Raw genomic sequence first — 13,277 nt, forward strand, 5'->3', positions numbered from 1 at the left:
ACAGTTTCACTGATGAGTGTATGGTCTCAGTCTCTAGTTTCAGTCTTCTTCCATACAGCATGATGTTGCTGTATGATGCCAGTAAATGATGGATCCCATTTAGAGTATAAAACCATAAACAGGGTATGCTTTGCGGCGGTGCTACCTTGTTGATTGACAGCTCATTCTCAGTGATCCATCCTGCTCAACACACCAAACTCAGATCAAACTGTCAAACTAAGGCAGTGCTGATCAGTATGGATCCAGATTCTGTTACTGCGTTGACTATTTCTCTCAAAAAATGTTTTACTGTTAATCTGGAATACAGAGTGTGTGTGACCAGGTGAGCCACCGTTGTTTTCATGCTACGGACAAGTTGAAACTGTGTAGCCAATGAGAGCACCTCAATTCGCAGTACGTCACCTCTACGTCACCTCCACTGGCTCTGACAGACTGCCATAATTACAACTATAACGCCAAACCCTAATCTTCAAACCACAAACCAATGGGGGACGTCACAACAGGTTCACACTTACTGCGGTTACACGTTTACAGGGTAAGACGTGTAATGGAACAAGAAGGAGCAGCCACAGTGAACTGTTAGATGAAGAGGTGACAGGCTGCACACCTCCAACACCTCAGCAAGGAAGGTCACCGACTTCAGTTGGTGTCCTGCTGTAGTGTGGAAAACTGCTTGCTCTGTGCCAACATGGACTCAGATCACTAGTGAAAGAAGTGTTGCTTTCTGAATTTTGTGTTAACAAAGTAACCACCTTTAAACTTGCATGTTTCCTGCGCTGTCCAATAAACAGTCAGATGGAAGAGTAGCAGCCACTGTTTGGCCTACAGTTTCACACAAGATGCACAGCCACAACTGTACACGCATAAATACAGTGGCAATACAATTTGAAGTCAGTCATAAACTTTGTGTACAGTATGTGCGAGTATGCACACTGTAAAGTTCAATGAGGTGTGAAAAAGCTGCACAGATGTCAAGTAAATCTTCACAAACAGGGAGTCATGTCGCTGAGAATGAAAGAGGAGAAGTGAAATTGGACCTCTACACGCAGAGAAATCACTACGGGAGGCTGTATCGTACATCTAAAGGCTGTCAAGACGAAGAGGGAGCAAGACGAGAACACTTCAGAGGATAATTCTGCACTGCAGCATGGGGACTCTCGCATGCACAGCACTGTCACAAAGAAACATCATCTGGACCGTGTGAAAACTTCTGAGGTTACCATAGCAATGTGTCCCTTTGTGTGTGTGTGCGTTTCTCTCCGTCTATGTTACGTTACAGTGCTGTCACATCATCTCTTAGTCCCTGCATTGGCATAATTAATTCACTGTGATTCACAACTCCTGGGCCAGCATCGGCACATTGTGTATTCATCATGTTTTGGCTCATTAATGAAACACAGGGGAGGCATCGTGCTGGAATTGCGGTGAAATACCTATGGCTTACTGTTAAATCTGGGGTCAGACGATCCATATAGATCTTCTACGCTGAAAGTCAATGTTAGTGTAAGTTACTCTTGCAGCATGGTGTTCAGTTTCTCCAGTGAAAAAGCAATGGATTTATTGGACAGCTCAGCCTGACTCCTCAAAGGTCATAATCCCAGACCAGCTCCCTGAAACCAGGTCAGCCACTGCATCATCATCACTGAAGCTGAAGGTACAGCCAAAGCTTCATCACCATCGCTACTGCTACTACGGTTGGGTGTCTTATAAAGCTGCAATAAATAGTCGAAAATGAATGCAAATATTCCGACCATTTGCTAGCACTATATTCTTCTGCTTTGCACTGCTTTATATAATTGTAAATTAAATATCTGTGGGGTTTGGACTAGTCGACGTTCAAAACAAGCTCCCTCTTTGCTGGGAAAGAGACAAAGGAACAATAGATTAATCAAAAAATGATCTGCAAATGAATCAATCATGAAAATGCTCATTAGTTACAGCCCTAGTGTCTCAGAGTTCATCAACACCAATTCTGACTCTGATCCTGCAAATCTAGTTCCATTTCGTTTGAGTTACAAAGAATTTAGCAGATTTAATGTGCAATAAACTGTCACTTTTCATTAATGATATGATATTTTGGTACTTTTTGGTGAGGTGTGAATAGAATATACAAATATCAATATCCTCTATCTTACCGTGCACTAGTTGAATCTTCCCTGTTTAATGCGTACTTTTAATTGAGTCACTATCTAGAATCCAGTCTGGGGAGAGAGCTGTTGACACTGTGAACATGCATTGACTCATGCATAACCACTAGTGCCCAACCAATAATAATAAACATATCAATACTGTATTGAGTATGTGTATATGCACCATTATGGTAAATGGACTACACTTATATAGCGCCTTTCTATTCTTCCGACCACTCAAAGCGCTTTACACTACATGCCCAATTCACCCATTCACACACATTCATACACTGATGGCGAAGGCTCATCACAAACAGAAACTAAGTATCAGAATCCAAAGTTTTATTGGCAGGTAGGTTTACACATACGAGGAATTTACCTTTTATATGAAAACTGTTTGGTAATTGGCAAATTTTTCCCCCTCTAAATGTAGAATCTGTCTCACAAATCCTATATCAGTCGGGCTTTAATAACCACATATGTAGGCAAACTCCCTGCTTCCGATACACTTCAAACCTGCTCCTCCAATTAAGAACTGTATCTCAACACCCAATTGTACCCGCTTCCACCATCCTTCTGCATCGTCACAAATCACAGGGCTGTCACAGATTGCGGTGAAGAAATTGACCAAACTGCCATAGTAACCTTTCGACTGTTCACAGAGGATGCATGAGGGATCTATTTAGGGCCTGGTGGTAGGTGGTGGGAGGGAATGTGGTACAGGGATAAGGAAGAGCAGTCACAAAGAGTCTCAGAGAGAAGAGAAACATTGTAATGGTATACTGTAAATTGAGTTTTATGCTGTCCAGTTCTATACCGCTCAGGTATTGAGTATTTTCTTAAAAACGACTCTCTTTATTTTCAGCCCCTCAAAGGTGAAAAGTGCACTGAGGGCTGAATAATGCATCTTCACTTCCAACACCAGCTGTATTTATATGAACACAAGCACAAAACACAAAAGTGCAGTATGTGCTGGTGTACCACAAATTATTCACGATAACATCTCTGATCCCAATTCAGGATCATTTTCAGGAAATGTTTAATATGCAAACAAATGCTGTATGCATGTATTATTCACCAGAAGAAAGAAGACTTTTATTATCAGCACATCACTGTACACAAAAGAGGGGAATTACACCTCAAGACAAAGAAAACAGCTTAATTTAGTCAACACTGCGGCTTAGTTCTCCCACCATCGGAAGAGATGAGCTGGAGCTGAAGCATGTATGACACTGCCTTTAAGTGTGTGTATAAGGTGAGAGGAAATGGACACTGTGGCCTACTTCTTTCCCCTCAGCAGCTCCGAAGCACAGGCAGGACACACCGTGTTCTGGCCCAGATACACCTGACTTCTATTAGTCCTCACAGGTATTTAGGACAAGCACCAGAGCTGTATATAGTCAGGTGTGCGCTCATCTGATGCCCAAACCCAATTTTCAAACCCCCCTCTATTGTTACCTTTTTTTCTAAGTCTTTGAAATCGACTGAAACACATCTCTTTCGACACCTGTAAGTGGCGGACTGTTTTTATAGATCTCTCATCTGCGGAGTGAAGGAGGTTTATTTGCATACACACTCCCCCGGGGTATAACGGGCAGCTGGGAAGGAGGAGCCTCCGTCAGATGCGATAGTGTCACATTTCAGGGGCCATTCTCGGTAGAGTATCTCAAGAATGAAAATATGGACGTGTGTGTGCCACCAGTGAGTCAGTGTGATTGCTTGCGCATAAGCAGTGTGGTTACTGCTGGCTGTCTCTAATAATCTGTAGTGTCATGTAAATGAAAAAACTGAGTGTACTTAATTGGGGTAAGAGATTAAGAGAAATCTGGTTACCATGGTTAGATTTCTGCTTTCAGGTTTCGTACTGCGTTGTACAAAAGCACTTGTGCGTGACCGAGACTTCAGACAGGGGAGTATTGCTTTGTGTAGCTGGATGCAGAAGGGAAGATTATTACTTGTAGTGGTGCGACCTTGTGTCCAAAATAATTAAATCCAAAGCCCTGGTTAAAAATAAAATATGGTTGGGGGGTTGGGAGGAAATCGGATTACTGACCAACCGCATGTAAATACAGGTTTAAGATGTAAACACTAAATGATTCCCTGCCTTAACCTGATTTCTTTCTGTAACCTTGTTTCTTGTGCGCATGTAAACGTGTGACCAACCCCTCTGGCATAAAGAAGTACAGTGTTGGTGGGCGCTGTGGTTTTTCTGACTTCAAAGGGCGGTCATTGCAGTCATGTGACGAGCAGAGTCACCTTCCTCTGACCTCATTCTCTCAGTTACAAATAGCCTCCTGAAAAAAATCTCAAGACAGACGGCCATAAAAGAAAAACGCTGTAATTTCATTAGCAGGTTAAAGGTTTGGCCACTTTTGCAATCAGGGAGACAGAAATGCTGCAATTTAAGATCTTACAATAGTAAATTAAACTTTATTGCTTTTCTGACATTAAGAAACTATCTCTACTACTATGAATTTTATTACTTTGAAGAAAGAATTACAACAGCGTAATAAATCAATGCAATTTGACCGTCCACCAAATGTCTCCTCCAATCATAGCTTATTCACTGCAACCAGGCACGGCAGGTCTGTCAACATTATCTTTCTTTTAATATAAAGAGTTTGGAGGGTTGTGTGTGTTTTTAGACCTTCCTAAAACCTAAAAATCAAGAATAACAGTGTAAGAAATGGATTAACCTGTTTACCTCTTCTCACATACGATGCAATCTGCCAACTGTTTTGATTATTTGAATCATTTTTAAAGAAAAAATGACCAAATTCTGATTTCGGCTTCTCAAATGGGAATATTTTCTTTAGTCCTCTATGACAGTAAACTTAACAAGACGTTTGAAGACATCGCCTTCAGCTTTGGGAAATCAATCAATCAATCGAGAAAACAATTGTTAGTTGCAGACTTAGATAGATCAGGGCTGTTTCTTTATTTCAGTGTATTCTTCACCAAAAAGGTAAAGCCTATATAACACACAGCCAACCTGTGAGAATACTATTCTTAAAAGTTCAAAACCATTCCGACACAGAAACAATGCAGGGATGCTGAGATTATCTGGAAACTGGCTTTAATTGGTTTCCATGGGCAATAATGTCTGGGCTAGCTGCTGAATTAAACGTAGGAGCTCGGGGTTCATCTCACTACACTGCACAGAGGCCTCCCCACACAGTCAGATACCACACACACACACACACACACACACCCTGTGTAATGAATGGGATTACAAACTACAGAAAGTTTACATCTGTCAGTCTGTCAAGAAAGTTGTGTTGACTTTGTGATTTGCGATCTGAGTCTTTATCCCCTCCGATCCTCCTCATTTGCTGCGAGGTTGCCTGAGCACGGGCGCAGTGAAAATGTACTTACAGTTTCATTCAGGTTCCCCACAGGAATTGGCTAGGCGAGAGCGCTGCGTCTCGTCCCTCTGCCATGAATCTAGTTCAGTAATTAAGGCAGCAGGAATGAAGTGAACGCGGGGGGTAAGCAGTAATATATTTCTCTATAAAAGACCTGTGAGGCCAGAGGGCCAAATATTGAACTAACCCCGCTATGGCTGCCTACAGGTAACAGTTTTGTTTGCTTTAATAGATGCACCTCTTATCAATTCCATCTTTCATTTCCCATGACAAAGACGAGCGGATTTATGGTCAACAATAAATCTCTCCAAACTAAGACTCTTTGGAGAGGGCAGGAAAGTGGAATTGCGGTGACAAAAAAAAGCCGTAAAGAAAAGACAAAACAATCAGCAGGTGTAAGAGAATCCACACAAACACTCCAACCATACCCAGCCCACTTCAACTGCATCCCCCTTGTCCTAATCCCTTCCTCCCCGCACAGAAACAGGCACAGGCACAGACACCTCATTGAGCAAGAGCGACCTTTCTTCCCTCTGTTGTCACCTCAGCATCAAGCTGAGCTCATCTCTTTGAAGACTCCTTCGCTCTGGCACTAAGCGCTGCTGCAACTGTCATCACCTGCACATCACCTGAAGCAAACAAGCTTACGTAAGACTGGAGAGATGGACAAAAAGTACACGAGAGGCATTGTCAACTGCTTTTATAAGGTGTTGTGTCTCATGAAGAGATTTGTTCCAAAGCGGGAAAAAAACAACCAACCATTTGGGAAAAAGTGACATCTACACAGTATTGCAACAAATTTGTGGGGCTAACCCAAAGTTGTTAATTGTAGCCTGAAATTGATATGGGTTGATCAGAAGCTGCTATTGTTATGAGAAAAATATTCACAGAATTTAGAGCAATGTGTTTGATCACAAGAGAATGATGAAAAGAACACATTTTCTTCATAAAAGTTGCTATAAAAGTACAGATATTGGCACATTTTACACATAGTACTCATACTCGTAAAAAGTACATTATCTGTACAGGATAACATTCAGCTGCTGCGGTTTCACTGTCCTGGTATTGTGCATGCTAGCTCGCTGTCACACTGTCAGGGCTTAAGGCCTTTGCACAACATGTCCGTATTATATCATTTAATAATCTGTCATACATCAATACGCACAGAAACTTTAACACTGAGCCCGATTCATTTTATTATTCCATCGGTTGCGAAATTCACAATTTGAGACGGAGTCATCGCGCAGTGAGGAAGATTTTGTGGGCCGCTTACTTGAAAGCAGAAAAAGAAAAAGGAAAATAGTGGGTCCAATGTGTCAAGAACAACACTCTGTGTCTTGCTATGTGTCTCGTTCCTTCTCTTTTTATTTCCTCACTTGTTTCTCTCCACTGGAGGTTCCTCCGCAGGCTGTTGCCACTCTCTGACTGCATCTTGCATTCAGCGCCGCAGTGTGCTGTCCTCATCCTGTTTCTTTTGACGGGTGCGAAAAAATCTGACCTGTTCCAAAAACTTTAACGATGGACAGTCAGTGCACATAGTTGACACACCCTGAGGTCCTATTTATTTTTAATTGTGGCACAATTTCAGACGAAAAATTTGGGCTTGGTGTGCAAAGGCCTTTAGTGGGACACCTTAATAGAACGGAGCCATCATGAATGTGAGTATTAGAGACACCTGTGCTGAAAAAAGCCTGTGCAAAGCTATCAGCAGTAGCAGAAGGAGCAGTCAGTCAGATGTAAAACACTGTCAGACCTGATTTACCAGCAGTTTGTCATTATGGCCACAAGCGGCCAACTATGCAGCTGTTAAATATAACACCACTTATGTTATTAAATGTAGTAACTGTAGTGGAATATTATCGAGAACTGTCAAGTATACCTCTGATATCTTAATACATGTGAGCTAAATGGGTCTAAGCAGGAGGAAAGCCCTGTAAGTAACACCTCAACTGCTTTCATCTCTTTCTCTATGACAGTTTCATTGCTTTCAGTGCTTACACTTCAAATGACACTTCAAACCCTTTCAAGTCTCAGATCTTCATCTCTGAATAAAAGAATTCAGCTGCTAATTGTGCAGCCCTGGTGGATACACTATTTACTCTGATAGCTTTCAGTGCTTACTACACTTCAACTGCCAGTTCCAGCTCAATTTATCAACTACACTTTGACATTTCAACTCCTTTCAGTACTTGAACTTAAACTAAATGAGAAGCTGTGAGTGCTCTTCAGTGCCTTTTGGTTTTAAGAGATGAAAATAATCGGACAGCACTCACAGCTTCAACTGATACTGGGACTTCACTCAGGGCATACATTTAAATTGATGCTTCAGCTTCATACACTTAAAGGGAAAGTCCAACGCCTTTCAACACCATTCCTACTTAATTTGTATTTCAAATGTCACTTAGATTTCAGCTCTTTTTTAGATTTAAGTTACATTAGAGTTTCAGTATTTTATACATGCAAAAACCAGATAAGTATCTGATTTCGCTATGTAGACCACATATAAAAGGCCTGTAGTTTAATTTATAGAACATAATTGCAATATAAACCCCTAACTCAATTTCATATTTCCCTGAAATCATTGATTCCTACACTACATTTTGTTTTTAAGAGAATGATGACAGTTTAGTACTTTGGAAATAAGCTGTTACTATACATTTGATCATTACAAGTGTTACATTTCTACAAGGGAAATACTCAACAATCTGAAGTGTGGCTCTGCTCTGCGATCAGATGTTGCTGCAATCTGACCACGACAGTATTCCCCCGCCGACTGCGTTACTGCTGAGGCCTATTATGGCGGCCCTCTGCTGTGGCAAGAGGCCAGTAGCTGCAGGCAGCCGTGGAGTTGAGTTAAATAAAGAGAGTGAGAGAAATTGAGAGTATGTAACAAAGATGAAAGAAAGTGAGAGCCTCAGTATTCAATGCAAGTAATCAGCCATCTCTCTCTGCATCTATCTTTATCCTCAACCAAATCTGCTTTCATTGCCTCGTACACTTATCCTTGACGGGAAGAGCAGTCACACACACACACACACACACACACGTCGCCTACACAAAGAATAGAAGTTTATCGTCCACAGAAGTGTAAATCTGCCTTTGGCTTAACAAGGATGATCACATGCACAGAACAATGTAACAACACAATTAACAGCATCTTCTGCGTGCACAATCACACGCACACTCTGAATGCTTTGTAAATCCTTTGGAGCAAAAATAACAAGTACACCAAGTCCGTGCCCATGCTCAATTAAAGAAGGCATTTGTCAATTCTGCACTCTCTCCTGAAATACTGTAGCACATTCACAACAAGTGCCCTCTTTTAGAAAAGCGACAAGCTAGTGCTGTTCCAAGTTCAGACGAGGACTTGGAGAGAGTGAAGTGCTCCTTTGTCTAGAGCCTGGCTAATGGTTAAACCAAGCAGTCGATACACAGCTCCTACTGTGTTAACAACATGTGGAGTAAAACTCATTAGGGCAGCAATTAATGATTTTATTTATTGGTTATTGTGTTGATCATTCGCCCAACTGATTAATGAATCATTACGGCCATAAAATTGAAAGAAACAGGCATAATACCAACCAGAAGTAATCAAAGTGAGTGAAGTTTTTATTCCACCATATTGAACCGCTATGTCTGGCTTTAGATAGGCCATTTTTGCAGGGTTTGCAGCCACCATAGTTTCTCCTGCACACTTCACAGCCCATTCTCATTCCCAGGTCGTCAACTACAGACGCCAGTGGTGTTCAGTTGGCTGCAATCGGCAACTTGACCACTAGATGTCACTAAATCCCACAATTATGTTTTCCTGTGTGTTTGTGTGCCGCACGAAGGAACGGAAAACTTTCATTTGTATAGTGAAAAATATAAATAACAGCCGGTGAAGAAGGCACTCAACTAGCCATTGCTTCATTTCAAAGGACTAATTCAACATTTTGGGTATTTGCTTTTTTTTTATTCACAGGGTTAGAGGAGAAAGTCAAGCTAGTTAGCTTAGCAGAAATACTCAAAACAGGGAGAAACAGCTTGCCTGGCTCTGTCCATTTGTTTGATCCGTACAAAAACTGAGGTGTAAAAACGGTTATGTTCTGAACTATCTCTTAGCCGGGCGCAGTGACTTACACTGGTTGCCTCGCAACCTCGCAGTGACGACTACCCATCCTAGAAATAGTCCGGCACATCTGAGATTTAACGAGCTATGTTCACTGATTAAGCAGCCAAAGAGAATAATAAGAGACTTCTCTTAATGAATGATGAAAAAAGACACGCTCAAGTGTCTAACAGACCAGACCTGCTTAACCACCATTTATCTACCACTGACTTATATTCATTCCTCACCCTGGATGCTGTTGTCAAAGAGTTTCAGTGAGAAAAGCAATGCAGAAACATGCAGGATGTGCACCTCAATCAATTCCACAGCCTTCCTTTGCTAATCAAACTATCTGCCAAAAAAGCCCTTTTGGCAGCTACGCTTGGACATCAACCTGACCGCCTGATTATGTTTGCAGCCTTTTGAGCCAAACGCTGCTCTAATATTACTGCCTAATGTAGGCCATATGCTGTTTTCCAAGAAGCCAAGAGATACTGTTTCTAAGAGACCTGACAGGCAGCAAGAGACATCTCGAGTCAGTCAGCATCCACAATGCAGTGCACCGTGGTTTTCCCAGACTGTTATCAGCGCTAAGGCAGCCCTTTGAAAGATGAACTGGGTAAAAGAGAAGCAGCTGCTTTACAAAGACTGTACACTGTGCAGAATCAGCTCTTCACAAGTGTTCAAGGTGATCAGACTGACGTTAACAGTTGTCTCTTTTCAATGCGTATGCACCCTCCTCCCACTTTACTCCATACCTGCTATTCACTGTGTGCGCAGCAGGACAGTGTTTCATAAAGGGACACCCTCCCAGCTACATTGTATAATTACATCAAACAAATCTTTACTACAAAGATCAGTGAGTGTGGATCTCAATCTATGCATCATGACAGTGGTTGTGACAAAGGCAGGTATGATGTAACAGCACTGACTCTTGACACAGTGGACAAACTGAAACACAGCAGCACTTGTTAGTGTTTTGTAGGTCAGACAAGTTACAGCTGCCTCATACTGATGATGGGAGGGTATGGAAACGGACTTCTGTCTGATAATAAAGATAGGCTCGCTCTCTCTTTTCACATACGCCATCTCTGAAGGGTTCAGCCCTGATGCTCAAGGTTTCTCCACAGAGCAGCTATAGGAACAGAAATGAGCCAGGAAAATCAAGAACAACCTTTTGCACCATGTACCACCTCAGAAAATATGAGGCTGTCCAAGTAACAACATTATGACCACTGACAGTATATATAACAGACAGAGCTTCCAGGTCTGGTCCACACTTCTCCTCCTAAATAGTTTCCGTTCGGAGCCACGATTGCAGTGTTTTTAAACTATTCATCTTACCTCCGCTGACTGTCTTACCATTCAGCTCACAGCTAATCATGGATGTATGCCTGCACTACGTGCATGGCTAATATTGAATCTACATATTACAGGAAATTAAGAATATCTGCAGCATTTTGACAGCATTATACGTATGTTTTTGAACTAATTCACTTTTGTTTTAATTCCTCGGACTACCGCTAGAGGCAGCCAGTTTGAGAATCAGTGCATTAACCAGTGCGTGTGTGTCGTGGTTTTGACCAACTGCTGCAAGAGAGTGAGAAAACATACCACTTAATGCTGTAGGGCCACTCCTATTCTACTCAACAACCCCTCCCCAGGCTGAATTAGAGCCGCACGCGTTTCTTGAAGGCTATTGACAAAAGGCTGTAAGCTTAATTGGGTTATCCTTTTATGTAGGAACACGTACACACACCAAACACACACACACACACACACACAGAGGCCATATGACCACATTCCTGCAGTGAACTGACCTCATTTACTCAAGTTCTGCCTGTAACTTGGCCAGCACGTTGGCGATGTTGCAACACTGGATTTCTGTAGTCTATCACAGAGATTCAGTGCCGAGCTTATTGGGTGCACTTCCGAGAGGCTTATTTCCGATACAGTAGCAGCAAGAGATCATGAATTAACATTACTTCCATGCATGACACTAATCTTGTCCTAATTATGCAATTAACTATCTGTCTTCAAATGGTGCGTACTTCAAAGAGTGCATACAGGCGTTGATATTTCCTCACAGTACGAGCAGCAGATATTCCACTCTGACGCTCTTTCTGCTTTCATTTTATCTGGACGTAATTTGAAGTGGAAACACTGTCAGTGTTACGTAGGCGTTATTGGGTGTGATGAGAATACAAATCTAAGGTTACTTTACTTCTTTTATTAACGCCTCTGCTCCACGGATAATAAAAGTGACAGATAGATTAGCTGCTAGCAGGAAGTTTTACCCGACGCCTCCCTCATTTTCAGACAGCCGGGACTGCAGAGAGGATCACTGCCCCTCCGTTCAGGACTTATAACGGGGCAGGAAACATCAGTGCACACCACGGAAACACGACCTCCTCCAACCTCCTGCCCTCCGCTAGCGCCACAGAGCCTCTAACACTGTCTGTACACATAAATATCATCACTAAAAACACATCTATGCTTGCTGTGCATATTGTATATACCAGTGGTTCACAACCTTTTGCCAATTTTCTATAATTTAGTGACTTATTTTATGTATATTTCATATTATATTCAGAACTGTACATTGAACCCAAACAATAACTGCAAGACGTTTGTGTAAAAGAGACATTTAGATGAATTCTGAGCAGATTATTTCCTGTTTAGGGCACTTTTTACACAATGATCTGCCTTTATTATGTACTTTACAATTTTTAACAATCACACAGACCCATGAAGCTTTAGCGTCCCCGAGTGGGGGTCCTGTACCCCAGGTTGGGAGCCACTAGTATATACTGTCTGCACAGAAATATTTATTTCAGCATCCTTTGCACTGTAGTTTCACTGTCCACACATGTTACTGTTGTTCTCTACATTAGGGCTGCACGATGTGGTAAACACATCATACTGTGATTATTTTTGACGGATATTGATACATATGAGCATCACAAATTTAATTTTCAAAAATATCATCATGTGACATTTTTGGGGGTCTGTATCAAACAAACATGCTTCCTTAAAATCTGTAGATCGAGAATCTCTGCAGAACTACAGTCCTTCATTATAATGTTTATTTTTACCTTTAGCAAATAAATTAGCTTCTGCTATTTGCATATGATCACATTAGGTTAATATGTCCACTAACTGTGCAGCCCTACTGATTTTGCTCTCCGGTTTATTGATGCTTATTCTGTGTATGTACATTGAGAGCAAATGTAAATCCCCTGTATGTGAGCACAAAGCAGGCCAATAAAAGGGATTCACAAAAACAGCCTTTGTTAAAAGTAGGAAACATCTTTCAGGGGAAACCCCCCCACCCACTACCACCAGCAGCACCCCCCAAACAGCCTGAACAGCAACAGTGTTCAACATTTCAATCCCTATCTGGCAGAAACTTCCTCAACTTCCCAGCTCAACTCCATCCAACATCCCCGGCTTTACAGAAACACACAGGTGAATCCACCCAGCTGTGATAAGGGTTATGTAGAGAACATGCGCCTCACTTTTCCATCACTTACCATCTTCCTTCTCATCGAAAACTGGTCTCTTTGAAGAACTATTGGCTCCCATCCTCTTCTTCCACTTGCCCCAGTGAAACATTGATGCTCAGATTGCATTCCTCGCCTCTTGAAGAGAAACTACAGCTCTGTGTTGGACCCCCCCCCCCCTCCTTCTTCA

The 13,277-nt window shown here is 41.9% G+C and overlaps 1 protein-coding gene across 1 annotated transcript in view; it reads right to left on the reverse strand.

The window, feature by feature from the left end:
- The window catches only part of LOC118329379 (serine/threonine-protein kinase 32C-like), an 85,200-nt gene extending 71,929 nt beyond the window's left edge, over positions 1 to 13,271 (reverse strand). Inside the window, exon 1 of the mRNA XM_035663533.1 lies at positions 13,118 to 13,271. Coding sequence (XP_035519426.1) covers positions 13,118 to 13,199 — 82 coding nt within the window. The 5' untranslated portion in view covers positions 13,200 to 13,271. The remainder of the gene's footprint in view (positions 1 to 13,117) is intronic.
- Positions 13,272 to 13,277: the final 6 nt, after the last annotated feature.

This window comes from Morone saxatilis, unplaced genomic scaffold (genome assembly GCF_004916995.1).
Source record: "Morone saxatilis isolate NCDOM2014 unplaced genomic scaffold, NCSU_SB_2.0 Contig19, whole genome shotgun sequence".
NCBI classification, from domain to species: domain Eukaryota; kingdom Metazoa; phylum Chordata; class Actinopteri; family Moronidae; genus Morone; species Morone saxatilis.